The following is a 22,865-nucleotide window of genomic DNA, read 5'->3' on the forward strand; positions in this document are numbered from 1 at the left end:
TGCTGCACTACATAAAGGCAATCCAATATCAAAATCAAGTATTGCAAGGTGGATAGTTAATTGCATTCAGATATGCTACATCAAAGCTAAACGCACATTAACAATTCCCCCTAGAGCGCATTCTACCTGCAAATTGGGGGCCTCTATGGCATTCTTAGGAAATATTCCCATAGATGCCATCTGCAGAGCTGCAACATGGTCTACACCAGGGGTGTCAAACTCAAATTCATCAGGGGCCGCATCAGCAGTTTGGTCACCCTCAAAGGGCCGGTTGTATCTGTAGGACTTTGTGTCCACTATTTATTATCATAAATTATTGTCACTGCATTCAATTATTACTGTTTTTTGTAATAATAACTAGCTCTGAAAGCAGAAACATAGTCAGAATAATGGCAAGTAGATATTCAAATGTACAATTATTGTACAATTTATTGAAAAATGATTTTTGGTAACAGACAGGAATTTGTTTTTTTTAAACATACAAATATTGCCAAACACTGTTTATTACACATATGGCAAACACAAGGCATTAACTTTTTAAAAACTTTTCTGACTAGATGGCTGACATCGTTTTCCTGAGGTCAGTCCATCGATGTCTGGCGTTAGGTCTTGTGCTGTAGCAATCCGCAAAACAGCATGGAGGTTATCATCAGTGATGCGTGATCTGAGCTTGGTCTTGTTCAGATTCATGACTGAAAACATCTGTTCACATAGATAGGTGCTCCCAAACATGGACAGAACACGTGCAGCTTGAAGTCGGAGCTGAGGCATCAAAGCAGGGGGGAGGAGACGGTAAAAGTCGTCGACTGTCGCATCCTGGAACTTCGCTTTCAGGCTGCTGTTGCACTGAAGTTCTATTAATTCCATTTGAAGGTGATGTGGTGCACTGTCAACATCGATGTTGAAGGGATTGGCAAAGCTGGTAAAGGTTAAGTTTTGTCCTTTAAAGTCAGAAAAGCGTCGATTGAATTCATCAATCAGCCGATTCACTTTGGTACCCAATCGAGCACATGAAAAAGTACCTGGGAATGAGGTTGAGATGCTCTGGCAGGTAGGAAAGTGGGCAAGACTGTCTTTTTCAAGCTGTGACTTCCATAGGCGCAGTTTCTCCTGGAAAGCTGTTATTGCCTCATACATTGAGGTTATGACTTGTTTGCGGCCCTGCAGCTTCAGATTCAGTTGGGCAAGATGCTCTGTTATGTCACACAACATGGCAAAATCGCACAGCCAGTTTGGATCTGACAGTTCTGACAAGGGCTTCCCTTTACTTTGCATAAAAAGAGTAATTTCTTCCAAAAGCTCAAAAAATCTCTTGAGAACGGAGCTCCTACTCAGCCACCTTACTTCTGTATGGTATGGCACATCTGTATGTATGCCCACCTCCTTCAAAAAATGTTGGAACTGACGATGATTCAGACCCCGTGCACGCAGAAAATTCACTGTTTTCGTGACTGTGGACATTATGTTATCCAGTTGCAGAACCTTGCCACACAGAGCTCCTTGGTGGATAATGCAGTGATAAGTTATCAGCGGCGTGTGGCAATTACTTTTTTTCATTTTCTCTTTTAACAGTCCAACCAAGCCATTTCTCTCTCTACACATTGCTGGAGCGCCATCAGTTGTAAGTCCCACCAACTTTTCCCACGGTAATTTCATTTTATTTACGGATTCCTCCACTGCATTGAAGATGTCCCTCCCAGTTGTTGTCCCATACATGGCGACCACATCCAAGAGCTCCTCACTGACAGACAAGTCTTCCTTCACACCTCTTACAAAAATAGCTAGATGAGCTGTATCAGTATTGTCAGTGCTTTCATCAACAGCTAATGAAAATGCCAGATAACTGCATGCCTCTTCAGCCAACTTTGTTTTAAGATTACAGGCTAGGTCCCTGACTCGGTCTGTGATGGTGTTTCTTGACAAGCTGATATTGCTAACAGCCTGTCTCTGCTCAGGGCACACCTGTTCACATACCTTCAGCATACACTGCTTTACAAATGCACCTTCTGAAAAGCACTTTGAAGCTCGCGCAATTTCTATAGCTGGCTTTCACTGCTGCATCATTTTTTGCTGTCATTTTTGCAAAAATATTCCGTTGAGAATGCAGGCTACCTTTTAATTCTTGGACCTTTTGTTGCTTTTCCTGGTGGCTAAGGTTAGCAAATTTGGCTCCATGTTTGGTCTCAAAGTGCCGGCGTAAATTGTATTCCTTCATCACTGCCACTGCCTCATAGCAAATAAGACATACCGGCTTGTCTCCATTAATCACAAACATGTATTCACTTTCCCATCTCTCCTGAAATTGCCTTCCCTCTGCATCAACTTTTCTTTTCTTGGACATTTTTGGGTTATTAATTTGATTGTAGTTTATGGTCCCTATACCACTGTAAAGTGACACGGAAGTGGTCAGTATATCCAAAGTTTTTGAAGCAGAATAATAAGCAGACCCCCCTCCCCCCCACATACATCATATGTACTTACAGTACAGGAGAGAAGGGTTCAGGCAGCCGTTGGATCTGTCACAGGATGGCAGGTTTCCTCAATGCATGTAATGTGGAGGTTTCCTGTAGAACGGCCGGCGGCGCTAGAAGGCAGACGTTCCCTGGCTTGTAGGCTGGCGCGCAATGCACTGAAGAGGCGGCCGCGCATGCGCTGAAGAGGGGGCCGCGCATGCGCTGAAGAGGAGGCTTTCGAGGAATAAGGTGAAGGCTTTCTTGTGTCAAAATAAAAGCTAGAATAAACGGTGAAGGCTGGCGGCCGGCGGCGGCTACACGGGCCACATGACGAGGTCTGGCGGGCCGGATTCGGCCCGCGGGCCTTGTGTTTGACACCGCTGGTCTACACCATACACATTCACAAAACACTATTGTGTAGATGTGTTAGCAAGACAACAAGCTAGTGTGGGCCAGGCAGTTTTAGGTACACTGTTTCAGACAGCTGCAACAGCTACAGGCTAGCCACCGCTTTGGGAGATAACTGCTATATAGTCTATGCATAGCATGTGATCTACAGCTCACATGCCTAGAATGGTATATGCTACTTACCACAGTATGCGTCTGTTCTTGGCATGTAGAACTGTGGAATCTCATGCGCCCGCCCGCCTCCCCAGGTACCTATACCTGTTGCAGTACTATCTTACTTGTATACAATATACGTGGACATCTCTCTTTACTACTCTTACTAACTCCATCACCCTCAGCGGCAACACAATCTAAGGGTGGAGTCGAGGCCCATGCGCACTATCACCGAAAGGAGGAGTCACTTACCTCGTGACTGGAAAGACTTCTTCGTACAAAACAAAGTGCAAACATCCGGACCCAACACTAGATGGCAATCAATGCAAAGCATGTGATATACAGCTTATACACCTTATATAATGCTTACTACCCCTGACAAGCTTCTACGCATTGTCAGGGGTAGTAGGCACTATATAAATACAATTACTCTACTGTGAGTAGCATGCTACTCCGGAATCCAAGGTAAGCAGTTAATCCATTGGTTATTGTGATTGTGCTCTTGAGAAACAAATTTGCATGCATTCACTCCAGTTACTTTGTGATATATGAATACCAGTTAGGTGTGATCATTAGTGGGGGCTCTGTGGTTTCAGGTGAATGGTTGTTTTGATAGGCTGGTGGAGATTAGTTAATGTTTCATTTCAGGGATAGGGATTTAAAGAGGCTGTGATGTGTGAAATGACTATGGCGCTGTCACTGCTTGAACCCTGTGTGAGTGAGGTGTTAAAGACTGTGACCACGTAGTTTAGTCCGTATTGTCCACAGTATTTGCACAGTCTTTCTGAACATGGGTCACTGAATGAAGCCTTGAAATTGTGTCACTTGCAGTTTTCGAGCATCTCGTGTGTACATTGGTAAAAGACTCAAGAAAGTACCTTTGCAAGGGTACCTTTTTCAGATGTTCTACAGATCTGAATAAATGTAGAGAGAACAACCTCCATATGGTAACAGACTGATGCTGTCTTCCACGCGTCTTGACTACTGTAATGTGTCAAAAACCTGAAGTTAAATGCTGAGAAGTAATAAAAGGTTCAAATATTGGAGATATGTGCAGGTTAAAACTGAATGAGATTTACAATTCACATGGAATATTTGGCCAAGCATTCCATTTGATAAACTTGCATATGTGTGTCTAATGTGCTACAAAGTTTGTTCTACAATACAATACTTAATTTGAATGGTGTTGTACTTAGGGTTGCTACTTACATGAAAGCACTTTAATCATACCATGTAGGATTCTTCTTGTCTAGTGAAACGGAATGTATGCTCTTGGGGGATGATGTGATTGTAATCCTTTGTTTTTTTATTTTATTTATGTTGGAATTGAGATCCAGAACGATTCCTTGATAAAATTCTGTATGCATTATTGGAAGTGCTTTTGCTTAAAGCTGTCATCTTAACATTTACTTAGCAGTGCACAATTAGCATGTGGTCAAATTACTTTACACTTGTTTGTGCGAGCCTGACTTTCTGTCCTGAAAAATTGTTTCTCCCTATTCTACAGAAGAAGATGAAATTGCGTGGCAGTAAGGACCCCTCTGTGTCTGGAGTGGGAAAATATGGGACACTTCAAGAGTTTGCTTTCTTCGACAAGGTCAGAGCGCTAACTTGCTAGAGCTTAGGAAGAAATGAACTATTTCCGGTCATGCTTTTTCCCCTTATTGCTGTTAATCAGCAACGCCTGGATGGCATATGTGTTTTGAGATTGCGTGGCTATAAGGTGGGGCAGCGGGATAGCATTGAATTGGCCTGTTTTAGTGGGGTAAGATAGCCAGCAGGCATATAATTGATTTTTGATGGAGGTCTGCCAGATGTAAAGGACCACAGTGAAAGTCCTATCAAGACACCCTTCTTCTGGGGTCAACTTATTGGAGGTCTAAAGGCCTTATGTTCATCTCACACAGTTGTTCCTGTGTCTCCTTAGCAGTTTTTAGTTACATACATAATCCAACAATATCATTTAAGTTTTATACAGTGAGTGGATAAGATATTTTGTCTTTATTCACTTTCCAGGAACTGTTTTACTATCTGTATCCAGTAATGTCCAGCATATCAACTGTGTACACTTTGCACGTTTTTTCAGACTCACTAACCCATCGGGTCACATGGGCTTTGATAAATATTTGAATAAAGTAGTTCCGCTACTTTTGTTTATAGTTCAGAATTGTAAAGCAGCACTTGCATTGTCAGATGGAAGGTAGCTAGTGTATGTAGGGTAGAGTGTGAAATAATCACAGTGAGAGAGTTCTTGCCTCATGTGTGTATATTTGTCTTTCAAGGTACGCAGGGTACTGAAGAGCCAAGAAGTGTATGAGAACTTTCTGCGCTGCATCGCCCTCTTCAATCAAGAGCTGGTGTCTGGATCAGAGCTCCTGCAACTGGTGACGCCATTCTTGGGGTGAGGACTTTAGGGAGTCTAACACTGGTCCACATTTGTAGTTTGTATTCTCATTTTTTTTCATAACAGTTTTGAAAGTCATGACTAGTAAAATACATTGAGAAAAAATAGGTTCTCTGTAGGGTACAATGGAATTTCAGTCTGCATGGTCACCTACACACCACTTGGACTTCCCTGCAACCAGTATTTGGGCATTTAACCAAAAATAAATGTTGCAAATTCACATAGTGATGTGTTCACTTTTGATTGAATTTTGATTTAGTGATTAAAGCAAAGGCATGCTTTACAAAAAATATTTTTGTGAAGTGATCTGAGTTTTACTTTTGTCAAACAACTATAAAAAGCATGTTATTTACCTTTGGTAACCCTCTTTCTGGTGAATATTCCAACTGCAGTGTAAGGAGGCTTGAGGGCAGAGTAGTGGTATAGAAGGACAAGCAGTCAGGTTATATGTCTATGAGAGGGATACTGTTTATTTGCCACAGTAAGAGAAAGACAGTCTATGTTACACCATAGGCTCAAAGGGAAATTAATAATCTCTTCCAAGAAGTTAGGATTGTCCTCTCCTTGTTTCAAAGGGGTATGGGTCCAGCCACCACTCTTTACTCTTGGTTGTCCTGGTCCTCCCTCCTCGGGTCTGGCTGTCTCCAGGGTTCTCCTCACCAGGGTTGAAAAACAAAGAACAGAAAACACTCGGGTTAGGCTTTACCCTTCCTATTCTTTAAGTTGTGCCACCTTCACCATAACGACGTGAGGGAGGGAATGGGGATGTCAGGGAGGAAACCTTCTAAAGGTTCGTGAGGGAATAGTGGGCTCCGGTAGGGTGTGTCTTCTAATAGGTATTCCAGCTACCCCACCAAAAAGACCCTCTAAGCGGCACTTGCCTGAGGCCACGACCCGTGTACCGGGCCGCGGCAGCCGGACCCGGGGCGTCGTCTCCTTCTCGTGAGCCGCCGGGCTTGAAAGCAGTAAACTCCTGTTCTGTCGTCGCTGTGGGCTCTGGGACACCTGCGCTGGGGTCTCCGTCCTTCTTCTGTCGTCCCGTCCTCTGTTGCTCTCCGGCAGCGCCTCCGGTCCTCCGTTCTGTAACTTCGCTGTCCTCCGCTCTGGATATCCGTTGCTCCGTTGTCCATTCACCTTCGATCCACTCGCTCCCCGTCCTGCTCCTCTCGACCTCCTTCCTGATTCCGCCCCTCTTGTGCTCCATTGGCGGCTGCGTCCTGACGTCACGCGTTCCAAGGGAGACTAGAACGCGGTTGATATCCGTTGTTTTCCCCATGGCTCCGTCCGGGTTTTCCGACTTCCGCTGAGCCGAGCCGTCCTCCCTCTTACATGCAGGTTCCTCATCTTAAAAATAATCCCAAATGCAGTCTGGGTAGTGGAGTCGCAACAAAAAGTCCTGTAGAGCCGAGTGGGTTGAATGGCCATCTCTACGGACTTGAATGTTGAGGGAGTAGTGCTTTGCGGATGTGTGCACCACACCCATGTTGCAGCTTAGCAGATGTTTTGGACTGGAATGCTTCTCGCCAACACTGTTGAGGCAGCTTATGCTCAGGTGGAGTGATCCCATAGGTCTTCTGGGGTTCCTTCTTGGCCAGACCGTAGCTTGTCTTATGCACAGGATGATCTACTTGGACATGATCTGTTTCTGTACCCCCTTCCTTTTCTTGGTCCTGAAAAAGCCCATGATGAGCTAGTCACCTACACAGTATTCTTAGTGCTTTGTATATAAAAACTGAGGTCTCTCCTCCGTTCCAGCCACTGATGCTTCAGGAAGAGAGGGCGGTGGCCTTACCCTTGTGATAGAGCAATGCAACCTTTGGCAGAAAGGAATCCAAAGGTCTTTGCACCAGTTTAGCAGGAAAAGAAGGGCTATATGGAGGTTGCACTCATGTCACTTGCAGCTTCCTTGTCACAGCGCACAGATGTAATGGCAGTAAGAAAAACGGTCTTGTAACAGTAGTAAAGAACAGTGCATTTGTTTGAAAACCTGGTATTGTCCGTGCGAATGAGGGATGATTTATGTTGAATGCTGGGAAGGAATGAGGCAAGACCCATTTACATGGTTTCCGCTCTGAAAAATGTGAAGTGCTGTATTGTTTCTGTAAGTGATGCACTGTGGCTGTAACAGAGGTCCATGTCTACATTACTTTCTTCCCTTCCATTCAGTTGTGATAGACTATAGGGGTACCTTTGAATGTCCTTCTAAGTAGTTCTCTGAAATCATTAGGAAAACAGACATCCTGTGACCTACTAAGGATTGGACAAATCTCTTAAGATGCTCTCTCAGTTAGGGAGTGACATTGAGCTCTATTGTGTTGTTGTGAGAATACCACTGAACGAGCTGTCAATGTGAATGTTAAGTAGGCTTTCTTAGATGACATGGTTGTCTAAGCGGTTCTTGTTGATTGAGGCCTCACCGACACTGGATTCCTCGACCATGAAAGTGACTAGCCCTGATAAAATACTCCCTTGGATTATGCTGGAAGGTAAAGAGTTTTTCCCCTGCCCACACTTCACAGAGACCAGAATTTTAAAACCAGGCTGCCATAGTATTTGGGTTGATTGAGGAATGTGAAATACAGACTGTGAGGATAAAAGAGCAGAGCACAGAAGAAATTCCTTGCGCAAAGTGCAGTAGAAGTCTGAACTATTATGACGTTTAGAGGTAGTAGAGTTTGGAGCACATTCACCTCCTTTACTGACATTTGGGTCATGTTTGAAGAGGTGCTTAGGCTGTTAATTTTCTAACTATTTGCTTACTTCTATGGCTAATCGTTCTACACTGCTCTTTTGTGTTACCAAAGGCTCCCACCTCGGCGACTGGGAATAATTCAAGCATGTGAAACCATGAAAGCTCGTATGCTAGTGAGCCAAACTCTGCATGGGTGTGGGAATGCAGATTGCTTTGTGAGGTTGGTCACTGTGGATAGGAGTGCCCCATTTGCACTTTGTGTGTATTGAGGCTTATGTGCTTGTCCTTGATGAGCAACGTTGCAGATACTCAACCACAGTGATTCTCTACTAAGTTGCTTCATTCCCTATTGGGCAGCTGGGCTTGGGAAATCCTGTAGATCCAGTGTGATTTCTCTCAATTTATCTGTCTCCATGCAGATCTCTTACATGAATACGTTTTCTGTTTCTTGTCAGACTGCATAAGTGCCTTAGCCCAGGCTTTCACGTCAGACCAGTTGTGACTAGTTCTAGGTGGGATGTGTGGGGGTTTGTTTGTTCTTGTTACCTTGAAACCTGGTCAGTGTAAGAAATCTGGATGGTTGAGTTAAACTCAGGGAAGGGAAACCTTATCCCGGGCAAAGTGTAATAAGCCGAGGACGTTCACCACATAGCAGATATAACTGGTTCAAAATGGAAGGGGCAATAGTAAAGGTGTATGCCCAAGATAAGCATATCCAGCTTCATCAAAGGAGGTGAACTCATGCACATCAGGCATACTGGTTTCTGATAGATGGATCATTTATTTGGGAGTGCCAGTAGGCAGCCTTCCCAGAGAGGTGTACTGTTAAATAAAAATAAAATCACATGGCCGGACGAAAATTGCCTTTCCACCATTGCTAGCCACCACACAGCCTTAGTTGAGGTGCTGCTGTCCCGTCACACAGAAAAGTGGGGTTTACTTTGGGTGTCCCTTTTCACATCAGAGCATACTTTTGATGTAGAACAGAACCAAAATGACTTTGAGTACCTACAGTGGGCTTGAATAAAAGTCAAGTCCAGTGGATGTGAAAAAAGAGAAGCCTAGAAGACCCAGCCTAACATGTACTATTTCAACTAACACCTTTTCACTCTCAACCCAGACCATTTATCTGATATGTCACTAAATTTCACATCATCGTCACTGTGCCTCCTACTCCTTATCCAGGACACTAATACTCTGACACTCTCCCAGCTTTCTACAATATACTCTTTCAAAAATCGATACATTTAGTTTATAATCGAAAAGTGACAGCCCTCGTCTTGAAAAGAATTGCAATGCTCCAACTATAAGTCCTTCAGATGTTTGCTTTTCAAATGCTGATAAACAAAAAGGATCCAAACAAGGGAAACCTGCTGGATCTGGAAGGTTGAGAGGGCTCTTTGGATGCGAAGGGGGTGGAGGGATACGTCCTCCCAAGATAAATCAATATAACCAAAAGGAATCCTGCCCGGGGTCATGGGGTTTATTGAAAAATATGCACGGGACACTGTGTAGAGGGGTGGGTCATCCCTCGTGCATATGCTTGCTCCGCATGACTTGTGCAAGGAAGGAAAAAATTCCTTTTTTAAGTAGGGTCTTAGGACCATAATAGTCCATATTACCCACAAGTTATTGTTTTAGTCTCCCCACCAGCTCCATTAATAAAGGGATACATAGGAGAAGGTGGGGGATTTTAATCTCTAGTTAAGCCCCCTGGTCACCCTTCTATTAAGTGCTCCCTGGAATACGGTGGAGCCCACCCTGACCTTTAAGAGTCAGGGTGAACTGATGATTAAGCATAACACTACTAGAGTGTGTAAGGGTTCTATATAAAAAAGGAATTTTTTCCTTCCCCGCACAAGTCATGCAGTGCTAGCATACCCACAAGGGGTGACTCGCCCCTCTGCACCGTGTCCCATGCATATTTTTCAATAAACCCCATGGCCCTGGGTGGGATACCTTTTGGTTATATTGCTTTTCAAAGGCACCACAGTCCCCCATCCATCTACACTACTGATTACCCACCAAAGAAATTATTACATTCCATCCCTGTAAATGTGGCATAACTCCTAATATAAAAGTGAATACTGTAGCTCTTGCACGCTTTAAACAATCTAAGTGGAAGATCTCTGTCTCCTTCTTTGGTGATTTTGCCAATTTACTCATGAGGCAGAGACAAGAGAACGTATTGTATAGAGTAGCCATAAACACAAGGGACATGCAACTTAACTCTCAATCTATTGGCAAGAACGGAGACCGAGGACTAACCACTCTGAAATCGAATAGCTACGGCTATGTGGTGGCTGGAATCACCAGAAATGTGGTTATTGCTATATTTTAGCCTCTCCAACTCATTCACCCAATGCGTCCCTTTTTTCATGTACGTACTTTGACTTTTATTTATGCCATTTTTACACAGCCTTCTTATCCTCAAACACTGATATTGTTTCATTTAAACGTTTAGTGGATAGATGAAAACTTCTTTATCATATGCATCACCGTTTATGTATGTCTTTGTTCACTTTCCAAAGGAAATTTCCTGAACTCTTTGCTCAGTTCAAATCTTTCTTGGGAGTGAAAGAACTTTCTTTTGTTGCTCCTATTCCGAATGACCGCTCCAATGATGGGATTGGCCGGGAAATTGATTATGCATCCTGCAAGCGCATCGGATCAAGTTACCGTGCACTACCCAAAACGTATCAACAGCCCAAATGTAGCGGACGGACGGCTATTTGCAAAGAGGTACTATTTGATTTAGTAATGGATACTTGTGACTTGTTGTGCTAGATATGTTTCTTGATACCGTGCAGCTTTTGATGGCACTGTATCTGCTTTGCCTACTGATTCTTGTGATTAATGCAAGGTTCCCAAAAACAAGTGTTCTTTGTATCCAAGATGTGATTTTATGAAGGTTATGTGGTCATAAATTCCTCTTGTATCTGGTCAAGATCAGTGTGACTGAGGCGAGGTGTACTAGGGGTCTTTGCCCTTCTTTAAGCCTGCCTCTTTCTTCATACCAAAAATATATTTTCTTTTTGTTTGTCCTCCCTTACGCATTCACACCATCCTATGTGTATTGACTCTTATAGGCACCAGCTGGAAATGTCTCTTCTCAAATGCGAACAGACTCCGCCACCTCGTTTCCTTTAGGGGCGTTCTTTACAGCAAAAAATTAGACAAATGATTCATTTGGGCTCTGTGAAGTAGCCGTCTGACGAAAGGGTATTATGAATGTCAACAAACACTACCCAGCAGCATCCCTTGGCTGCAGATCATGACACCTGAAAGTAACTTTTTATAAAATGACAGTGTTGCTAAAACAAACAACAGCTAAAGCTCAGTAGTTTTGCCATATTTTTCGGGCGTTCATCTGTCAGCAGGCCAGCTTCACCCTCTCTAAAACCCATGAGGCCTCCGAACCAAACCTCTGAAACCCTGCCATACCACTGTGCACTGCACTTTGTTCTTGCCAAGTTGTTCTCTGTTTTAACACTGACAATGTTCAAGGTGAATGTTTTCAATGCAGTGTTCTTACTATGCATGTACTCTCTGCAGTTCTCTTTTTAGTGACCCACGGACCATCTGTGGGCAGGATGGCGTGACTGAATTACCAGACATCGCTTGGTGGCACTTCTCAGCTCCCAGTCTGCTCCCTACGATCTTTTGTTTTTCTTCCAACTTCTTCTTGCATTAAAACATCACACCATCATCTGTTTGATGCCCCTACTTATGTGTGCACTGTTCTCTTTCTTTCATTGACCAGCACTGAAAACCGACTGCTCCTATCACCTCTCGTTTGGCATCCTTATCACGGGTTACTGTAGCAATGAACCTGGCTGTGTTATCGCACAATGTTTTATTGTTTGGCTGTTTTTTTCCATCCGTATCTGCAACCAGGGGAGGATTTCTGTTTTTTTCATTCACTAGAAAGAAATTCCTGACTATTGTGTAAATGGCACTTGCACAGATGGGTCCAATATTGACAATAGTTAATTGATGGTGCCTGCTCTGGCTGGAGCAACAGCTGAACAGGTAATGACTAGTTGGGCTGCTCTCTGCTCATATCCATAAAGGATTTCACAAAGCGTTTACTGTGGAAGGGCACCATTGCATTCTGTAGGCAATTTCCCAAAACTCTCATATCTTGTTATGTGATAATCTCATTAGTAATGAAGAAAAAAGACACGAGTTACAAATTGGAGTCGTACACGGACGCTTATTTCTGGTCTTTGAATTCAGAGCTGGTTTCCAAGTAGCTCAGTGATGGTATATTTCAAAGGTTCATAATTATTAGTCTGTTCTCTCTTGCTACCATCCCGTGTGGGTCTATCGCCTCATTTGGAAAGGGTTGAACTTGCAATTCAGTTTAGCTTTACTGAATATAAGTTTGAGAAGAAAAGGTTACTTGAGTGCAAAGTAGTTATCCATCAGCTATATTTTCATCAAATATGTAAAGAACTCTCCCTCTGCACTGGTTAAGAAGACCACATGGAAGCAGCAATTATAGGTTTTAATGTGTGTGCACCTCAGTAAGATGTCAAGATGAGTGGCCAGCTGAGACAGTAGTTTATCCTGGAACTCAGAGAGCTTTGCTTTGAAGTAACAGCACTGTTTTCCTCTATTTGCTCATGTACATCTATGAAAGGTTTCCTTTAATTTTCCCCATATGTGTAATCTATTTTGTTGTGGTGGATGTAAATGTGTTTTTAGTGAAAGATGGGATAAAAAACAAATGTCAACTTTGTACAGGTAAAATGTCGTTCATAGTTAAAAAATTAATTTTCTCTCTGATAAAATATAAAGTGTTGGTCGCGTACGTCATCTGACATATTCAGTGTTTATGGATTTAAACAACATCCCATGATGGAGATATTGAATGCTAAAGTTTAGTTTCCTCTGATAACTGTATTTATTTTCCCCCCTTATCCAGGTGTTGAATGATACGTGGGTCTCCTTCCCATCCTGGTCAGAGGATTCCACATTTGCCAGCTCAAAAAAGACTCCTTACGAGGAGCAGCTTCATCGCTGTGAGGATGAACGTTTTGAGGTGATTTTTTTGGGTCGTGTTCCTTATGGAAGGCACTTAGCTCTGCTGAGTACTTTGTCTGAAGACCAGGTTCTGGCTACCTTTCCAACAGAATGTGTATTTAGAGTAGAACTTTGTGCAGCTGCCCAATCGTGAGAATGCTCTGTATTGTGTGTTATTTTGGATTTCAAACCAGTAAACATCAGAGTAAACCTTCATTGGTGATCTTTGTGTGTAAATTATTGATCCACGTGTCTTGAAATCAGTCTGCTTCAGAAATTGACATGGTAGTGATAGACTCTCCATTTGCTGAAAAAGAGAAAGGAAGGTAGGCAGCGAAGGACCAGGTGTAGGTAGGAAACTGAAGGATACTTGTCACATTATGTAAGAATTAAACTTGTTCCAACTCTTCAAGATGCTTCTAGGCCACAACAGCTATTTATCACTTGGTAGCATAACTTAAATTAGATGTGTTTTTACTATGAGGGGCATAAATTAACTTGTGTGTGCACACCAATTGAGAGTATTTTGCTGCTAGTAATTTGTGTAATCTACAGTTTGTTAAAATTGAGGATTTGTTAATCAGGTCTGATAACTCTTTGTGTAAATAGGAATGTTTTTACAGTTCGTTTGGCGCATGAGCTTTAAATATTTACTGACGACAAGCAATCGGTTTCTGAAACTGAAACCAAACTGCATAGCTCAGTCATTGCCTTATCGTTACATGGTTTTGAATGATCACTGTTTTAATTAGCTGACTGTCCGTGTTATACACCAAGGCTTCCTACAACTGATATATTCTTCTAATATTGATCAGTAATAAAATATGGGCCAAACACTAAATTTTCTTTTGGAGCGCTTTAGAATAGGTATTATAAATACCAACCTTGATAGTTTGAATCCAATCAAGGCCGACTCTGTCTCCTCTTTTTACAGACCTGTGGTCTTTAGAATATATTCAGATGTCAGTAATAGGTGTTCAGACTATTAAACTATTGTACCATTTTTGGTTCTTTGACTCCATCTCCAATGAGCAGCTGGATGTTGTCTTGGAGACCAACTTAGCAACAATTCGCGTGTTGGAGAGTGTGCAGAAGAAGCTCTCGCGCTTGTCTCCTGAAGATCAAGAAAAATTCCGGTTGGACGAGTGCTTGGGTGGCACATCTGAGGTGATCCAGCGCAGGGCTATTTACCGCATATATGGTGACAAAGCACCAGAGATTATCGAGAGCCTCAAGAAGAACCCAGCGACTGCTGTACCTGTAGTGCTCAAGAGGTATTTGTTGCCGGTCTTTCTTTTTATTTCTTACTATTCTTTTTACTGACGTAGACCTATAGAAAGGGGTCACTGAGGCCAGCTGCACAAATTAGTTTGTCAGGTTTAAGGCGCATTTTGCACCTAATTAACAGTTCCTTGTGAAAGTAAAGTCACCTTAACATTGGTTTTACTCTTTTCGCGTGGAGAGTTATGACCAGGTAAATGCTGCTGGTGAATGGAGAAAGTTAACTTATGCTCGGCTATAGATGGGTGTAAGCGCTAAAGGAGCACACATACCATGTACAGACACTTAAACACTTAGGACCTCAATACGAGTTGGTGTATTTCATCCATAGCAATAACTAAATGAAATACCCCTAGTTGTAATTTGAAGAGTACCTGGGCCTAGAATTATCGGGCCTAAAAACTTGATCTGATCATTGCAGTTGGTGCCGGGCCCCTATCCACCCACTTCAGCAGTTCCAAGACGGCAAACAGTGCTCCCCCTCCAGACAGGCACAACCCTTCACCGCTTACCACTAGTTCCCCACATCCCACCACCACACTATTTGAGTCTTTCTGCTTGCTCAGAGCAGGTGAAACATTTATTAGTTTTTATTTTTTGTTGAAATGGGATAAACTGCCAGTTAATGTGCCCAGTAACTACAAGTCCGAGCTGCTGTTTACAGTTTCATGGGGGAAAACTCATAATGGCTGGACTTTGGTGTGGAGATACTGACTTGTCTTAGATTCAGACACCCCGGTGTATCTACACCGAAGTCTGGCCACCTCCATATAATGAGGGTCCTAGTCACGGATCTAAATAATAGCTGAAGCAGTTCATACACCGCATACACAAATTGAATGCAGTGGGTTTCTGACTTTCTATAATGTGTGTTAGTCCCATGTAGGTGACATTGATAAAATACCTCATGCTTGTTCTACAGAGAAGCTACTAGACAGAGCTTTATCTCCATTCCATTGAAGAAGTCTATACAGGTTCATATCATTCATAAATAAATGCTCACTTAGTGACAAGCCCTCTAATAGCCACCCCTAAATCCGCTGGTAATAATGATGCGGAGTGCACTTCCTCAATGACCCATAATGACATTGGCTGCACTATCGTACACCTTTCCACTAGTGCTGGAATAAGTGCTGCAGTCAGTCCACTGGGGAGGTTGGCTGCGACGCTTGATGGTGGGTGCTGCTGCTACACTTCTGGTTGCCCCCAGTGGCCCATGATTCATTAAGAGCCGCCTAAAATGGAGGAGCTATATGTTTTTTTTGTATTATGGTGGCAGTGTCTGTTCTCTAGACACCCTGGTATGGAACACCTTTTGTAGTGCCCAGATGAGGCATATGTAATATTTATTTATAAAGTTTTATATAGTGCCAACAAGATCCCGAGGGATATCAAAGCGCTTTACAATAGGATGGAAGGGAGGACATAAATGCAATATCGACGTCAGGTAAGGATAAGAAACAAGAATGAACGCATAATTACAGGACAATTGAGTCAAGGAGAGTAATACAATAACAAGGTATATAACGTGCTGTGAAGGGGGGAATGCGGTAAAGAAGAGCAGTATCAAATTATGGTACAATGGTTGTAGGATCAATGACTTCGAGCAGGTGAACCTAGCCCGATTAAGATAAGAATTTATTCATTAGGAATATTTTGGATTCCAGTTTGAAAGCAGTTGTTGAGGAGATTCTGCGTACTTCCGGTGGAAGAGAGTTCCATATCTTTGGGGTAGCACTGGAGAAGGCTCGGTGACAAGTTTTCTTTTTGCTAAGGATGAGTGGTTTCAAGAGGAACGTGTTAGTACTTCTTGAGGCTCTACCACCACAGGATAATTCAAGCTTTTGGCGCTAGGTACCTGGGAGTTTTGAAATGAAGGGCTTTGTGCGCCTGAACGGCAATTTTTTACTGAATTTGAGCTTTGTAGGGCAACCATTTAAGAGATTTTAGGACTGGGGATATATGCTCTTTTCGTTTGGTGCCTGTAACCACTCTGGCCGCAGCGTTAATTGATGCCCTTCGTGGAGCCAGGGTGTATTTGGGAAGGCCACAGAGCGTAGCGCTGCCGTAGTCAAGCATTGGCAAGACAAGCGCTTGGACCACCTGCTTGAAGTTAGTTTGTGGAAGGAATGGTTTGATGTTTCTAAGTGTCCTCATCAAGTGGTTAGCTCCCTTACACACATTGCTGATATGATTTTTCATATACTTTGGTGCTTGTCCAGGGTGATTACAAGAGATTTGGCTGAGTCTATGATGAGAGGGGGTGCAGTTAAAAGCAGTGAGGTGATTCAGCCAAAGGTCTAGCTTGGGGATGTGGTTCAGAGGACAGATGAGCAGGAATTCAGTTTCGGAGGTGTCGAGCTGGAGATGGTTCTCAGTTAACCAATTTTAGTAGACCTTACGGTAGTGTTGAGTGAGATGAGGTTATCCGGGGATGAGATTTTCAAATAGAGTTGCGCATCGTCCGCATACATATGGAAGAGAATGTTCAAGAAATTTTGTGAATTAGCTGCTGGTTCCAAGAAAAGGTTGAAGAGGGTAGGAGCTAGGGCGGACCCTTGGGGGACACCCATGAGTACTGGAGAGGGCTGGCAGAGAGAGTGGTTTGTGTTGACTCTTTGTGATCTGTGGCGGAGGAAGGACGAGAAGCATGGTAACACCTGACCAGAGAAACCCATCCTGTTCTTCAGAATGGATAGCAGGTTGTCGTGGTTAACTGTGTCCAATGCGGAGGAGAGGTCCAGGAGGATCAGTAGGCAGGACTCATTTTGGTCAAGCTTGTTTAAAATGTCATCCCTAACGTGAGAGAGACCATATGTTCAGACCCTTTTTTGAACACATCTGTTCAATCTGGTCGTGGAGATTTTACTATCTATTATCTCCCTTCTTTTTCAGATACAGCTTGGATGATTGTGGTATGAGTTTGAATGTATGTGAATGAGTCTTGTAGAATTGTTGCTTTTTTGTGTATTATCTAGGGGTTGTTTCTTTCTTTCTTTGATGATTAATACATTATATGTATTTGTTGTAGTAACAAGATTGACTTTATTGTGATGTATACACTTTATAAAAGTTTTAAAGATGAAAAAAGAAGAAAATAAAATTTTGTAAAAAATATATAAAAAAATGAAATAAATAATGAGAATCAAATGTTAGTGTTATTGAACTAATATAATTGTTTACTGAGCCCAGCTAAGATTTAGTCTTTGTGATAAAGGAAAGACAGGCCTCGAGGGAGCTTTTCACAGTGTATGTTGATTTTTCCCTTCTTCTCCCTGCCCTTAAATCAAGTTCTCTAGAGGGGGTCCCCTTTATGCAGTAGTGATCTTCCCAGCCAGCCTGAGACCTGTAGAGTTACATGTCCTCAGCTTGCTTGCATGGCCCATGCTTGACTAGCATTGAATTCTCCTGGCCATTATTCCTCAGGGGACCTGCCCCATAGCCCTGCTGGCCGCCTCGTTTCGTAGCCCAGTGCTTATGCATAACCCTAGCTCCCCCTTTTGCATGTGTGCTTTCTTTATGCTTCAGTGAAAAATGTCTCCTAATTCCCCTGCCCAGTGGTTCTCCCTCTCTCTCCTGCCTTTGGCTGAGGCCGTTTTACTTGCATCTCTTGCACTAGTAGTTTTTTTATCTTCCCGGTAGAACTCCAATTGCCCCAACCTTTTTCTTTACCACACCCCACTATACCAGTTCCTGCTTAATCTTCCTGCCAACACAATCTCCCTGTTTGTACCCCTCGATAACCTGCCTGGCAAAGCCTTTACTACAACCCATACTCCCTTCATACTCCATCTGTCTGCTGCAGCTCAGCTCACTACTTTCTGATGTAGAGTCAGTGTTTTATTTGCCATCTTGTCTATTCATGTTGTATCTATTAAAATGAATGTGTTAATTTGTTTAAAACAATATTGTACTTTGTATGTTCGTTTGCATTTCTCGTTCAAATCTGAGTGTCTTAAAAAGCTTACCCAGGTTTCGACCTCTCAGTACCACTAGGTATGTCCCTCTCCATCCACAAATTTCAAACAACATTTTTTGATGTGTATTTGTGGTATTTGTAGTTGTGTTTTATGTTTGTTTATACAAGGGATGTGGCTTCTGACACAAACCTCGACTATGTAACTCGGGGACCAGACCACTGTTCCCACCTGTCTCACTTAACATTATTTGTCATCTTGGTTAGATTATTGAAACTTGATTTGCCTCTGTTCCCTTCTGTATCAAAATTGGTAGTGATGAGATATAAGCTGCATGCTGATTTCTAAGCAGTATATTTAAAATGTGGAGCTTTACATGTTTCTATATAAAATTGTCTTTAGTGTATTTGAATTGCTGATGAATAGTAATATATCAGCTTTCAAGAAACAGTCCAGAGTCCTTATCCTCAAACTGATGACTATCCCTACACCTCTGTATTATGCTAGGCATCAATGCCTGCTAGTAGGAGTGAAGGTTGATGAGGGTATAAGTATGGCAGCTTCGTAGGAGATCTGAACTGAATTAAATACTTGGGCCCCTGGACCATGATTTACGTCTGGGACTGGGCAGTTCATTCTTGAACCTTTGCTTTTCCACCATACCGACACGAAAAGTTTCCTTAACGGAACAGTCGTCTTAGTGTTTGCCTGTGGTACTGTAGATATTGATTCCTAAGATGCAGTTGCACGTTATATAGACCTCTTAAGGCCACCATAAGTTTTGGTGGACATTGATTAGGTAGCCAAAGGCTGCTTGGCGAACAGCGGACCATATGTATGCATGTATTTTCATTTACTTTGTAGTTCTTACCGGCTGTGTGTGGTGTGTTGAATGGGAAATCTACTTGATATCTGGTCTTTTATGGCTGAAATGATCAAAATCCACCCACACCTTCATTTGTTTTATTTTTTATTTGTGTTTTCCATACAGGCTAAAGGCAAAGGAGGAGGAGTGGCGAGAAGCCCAGCAGGGTTTTAACAAGATCTGGCGGGAGCAGTATGAAAAGGCTTACCTTAAGTCATTAGACCACCAGGCGGTCAACTTCAAACAGAATGATACCAAAGCCTTGCGCTCAAAAAGCTTACTAAATGAAATTGAAAGTGTCTTTGACGAGGTGAGAACACTAGACTTGTGCATAATCCCAGCTCTGTGATGATGTATACCATGAATACATTGGTGGAGGAAATTAAATTCAATTAAGGGATCTCCACCCAAAGTGTGCCGTACTGGTTCATTATTTCTATTGCTTTTTGTATTAAGAAGTGCAAACAGAATGTACATGTTTCACAGAAAATAATTACACAGTTGTTCAAATTAGCTATCTTGGAGTGTGGTCCTTCATGGAAAAATCCAAGATTCTAGCTTTTTAGCAATTGCTGAAGATGATGTTGCCCAATAGAATGGAGTAGGAGGAGGCTGGGCAAGGCTGGGTGTGTGAGAAGAGTGGTCATGGCAAGGGTAGCAACTCAGTGTTCGTAGCGCTTTCCATCAGTGGACAGAAATATGGGGAAATCATTTTATGCTTAGCAGTTTGCCCAGTCTAATCACCCCCACCCCTTTCAACCTTTTTCCTGTCGGTCACTTCATTTAAAAGTATTCAGCCATACATCAGGGTGAGCTCTGTGTTTGAGTGCAGCTCTTAAAAACTACTTTAGGGGGAAGAACAGTGGGACGCGTACCAAGGTAAGTTGGTGCTTGGAGATATTTGAATAGGAAATTGCCTTATTATGTATTCACGAGGATCTAATAGGGTGTAGTGATAGTGGATGTGGTAAAAGAAAACTATGCTGTGGAATGCTCAAAAGGTTGGGTGAGTTGAGGCTTTTTTTCTTTTCTTTTATTTGTAATACATCTGCTCAAATTGGGTTATATCCTGAAGTGGCAGGTCCACTATAGATTATGTAAAACCTTAATTCAGTATATTTTCACTGATTTCTGGTTTATTAGATGTCAGTTGTCCAACTAAAACCTAATAAAAATGTCAGTGTAAAAAAATATTTTATTTCTTTGTTTGTATAAAGAAGTCAAAACGTAAAATATTATATAGCAATTGTTTAGACCCATGAGAAACCTTAAAAGTATTTCCCAAACAAGAAAAAATGAAAAACTGTGCTAAGTCACTGCACAGTCTTGTAAAAACTGCACTTTAACTCAGCCTGGTATATCAATGTGTTAGAGTGTATATAGTGGCACTGGAAAGGCTGTTGATTTTCAGCCATGTTTAATAGATTACTCAAGATTAAAACTCTTCTGAACTTGTGGCTAAACAATTGTCTCCGTCCCTATCTTAAAGACAATATTTGGTGTACCCATGGCACCCACTTTCAGCAGTTTTTTGTTGTTGTGGAAGATCAGTTTTGTATGTTTTTCACCCATGATGCTATTTTATGAGGCGTCCACATTATGTGTTGGAAACAGAAGCTGTGGTGAACATTTCATTAGCGCTTTGGTGCTGAGCAACGCCACACAAACTATAAACAGCTGATACTGTATCCTCTTTTTTTCAAAGGAGCACTGCCAGCTATTGTGGACACTGGAGATGCACAGATTAAATATTTTGTTAGCTGCACATTTAAGCAAAGGGATGAACTTTACGTATTTTGCTGAAATGGGCTATAATTAAAATATTTGTTCTGGGAATGCACAGGGTGTCGTGATTGCATCCCTCAATCACGGAGACAGTAAATTAAGGTTGGTAAGGACTCTTGGATTTATTAAGGACTTTGGGGCACTTTGAAGCATTTCGCCAGGAGAAAATCTGACGTCTCGCTTGACGCTTTCTGAGAGACTTGAGTTAAAGTGCATGTGTTGATAAACCACTACGCCTGCTCTCATCAGTTGGGACCTGAATATATCTTACAGATTACCAAGGCACGCATCCTCCCAGGCCTTCCCCCTTCACCCGCTTGTCATGAAAACCAAAGCTTAGAACTCGCAAATATCGGATCAGTGATAAGCAGGTTGTTTTTGGTGATCGCTAGGTCTTAAAAAATACACGATCAATGACTTTCTTTTACAACATGTAATGTGCTTATAGCATTTCTATTTATACACCATTCAAAGCTGTTAGGCCTGCTACGTGCCTATTATCGCATCTTGCAGTGATGATGTCTGACTGTAATTTATTTCTCTGTCAACTGGAAGCACTGAATGAGGAGGACTTTCAACCCATTCTAGTTTTTCTGTCACAGGCAGGCTGCATGTAGTACCAGTATGCAGTGCAGTTGTAAAAATGGTCTTCCATATTCCACTGTGTGTGTTCACTGAAAAAGCAGGAGTGGCTGAATGTCTACCTCATGACATGGCATCATCTTCCGTCTTTAGTCACTGAAATGTGCCACGTTTCCTGTGTCCAGTATCAAATCATGCCCACCCCTTGGCCAAACTCTGGTGTGTTGGTGGTACCTCTGGCCATATCAGGAAAATCCATAGCATGTTGTTGCCCTTCCTTGACAAAATGCTAGGTCCAGGATATTGCTGGTGAATTGTGCAATATTGAGTGAATCAACAAAATGATGGCCATCTCGTATTGCTTGATTCTTTGATTCTTGGCTTACTGATGCCATCGATAGCATTATTTTGCCATTCTTTTGATTGACGCGCTCACTGGCTTTGGGGTTCCCATTATACCGCTTTAAAAAGATTATCAGCTGTTACTGCATAGGAGCCCTTGGCATTTATGTTTTGTTCCCTGGAATCCATTCCAAAAGATTGCCAGCACAGCCACCAGGACAGCTAGAGATCTGGCTCAGTCTCATTCTCGGAATCCAGAAAGTTTGTTTACTTTGGTGTAGGTTTCCCGCAAACCATAAAGATTAAACATCAAGAGGGTTGCCATCAAATCAAGATTGGCTTCAAAGTCAGCTATAATGTCAGCTTCTGCTAGCAAGCTGCTTGGCCTCCATGCACCCCTTTTGAGACACTTGTAAAACCAAATTGTATAAAATCCTTCACTTTAAGAAACCACTATTTTTGAGGCATGTGAGCTGTAGATCACATGCTTTGCACAGGTCTGCCCTCTAGTGTTGGGTCCGGATGTTTGCACTTTGTTTTTCTTCAAAGAAGTAATTTCCAGTCACGAGTTAGGCGACTCCTCCTTTCGGTGATAGTGCGCATGGGTATCGACTCTATTGTTAGATTGTTTTTATCCACCATCGGGTTCGGACGTGAATTGCTGCGCTTCTGGTTCGACACCGTTTCTCGGATTCCCCTCTGTGCGCAATCCACTAACCTCAACAGTGTTGTTTCTCAATCGCGTTTCCCATTCTCCGCATATAGCTTAGGTTGAAATCTTCAATCGGAACACTCGTGGAGGGCCACCGGGCCCAACCGCGTTGGGTCAGCTTGCAGTCGATGGAACGGACTCCATTAAAATTCTGTCCCGGGTGTTGCGCTAAGTTTCCGCTCACCGACTTGCACGAAGTGTGCAACTTGTGTCTATCCCCGGAACACGACGAACATGACTTAA

The 22,865-nt window shown here is 42.6% G+C and overlaps 1 protein-coding gene across 1 annotated transcript in view; it reads left to right on the forward strand.

The window, feature by feature from the left end:
• The window catches only part of SIN3B (SIN3 transcription regulator family member B), a 122,330-nt gene that overhangs the window by 40,330 nt on the left and 59,135 nt on the right, over positions 1–22,865 (forward strand). Inside the window, exons 8-13 of the mRNA XM_085639548.1 lie at positions 4,522–4,611; positions 5,297–5,415; positions 10,642–10,852; positions 13,041–13,157; positions 14,174–14,412; positions 19,328–19,511. Coding sequence (XP_085495674.1) covers positions 4,522–4,611; positions 5,297–5,415; positions 10,642–10,852; positions 13,041–13,157; positions 14,174–14,412; positions 19,328–19,511 — 960 coding nt within the window. The remainder of the gene's footprint in view (positions 1–4,521; positions 4,612–5,296; positions 5,416–10,641; positions 10,853–13,040; positions 13,158–14,173; positions 14,413–19,327; positions 19,512–22,865) is intronic.

This window comes from Triturus cristatus, chromosome 12, assembly GCF_964204655.1.
Source record: "Triturus cristatus chromosome 12, aTriCri1.1, whole genome shotgun sequence".
In the NCBI taxonomy this organism is placed as follows: domain Eukaryota; kingdom Metazoa; phylum Chordata; class Amphibia; order Caudata; family Salamandridae; genus Triturus; species Triturus cristatus.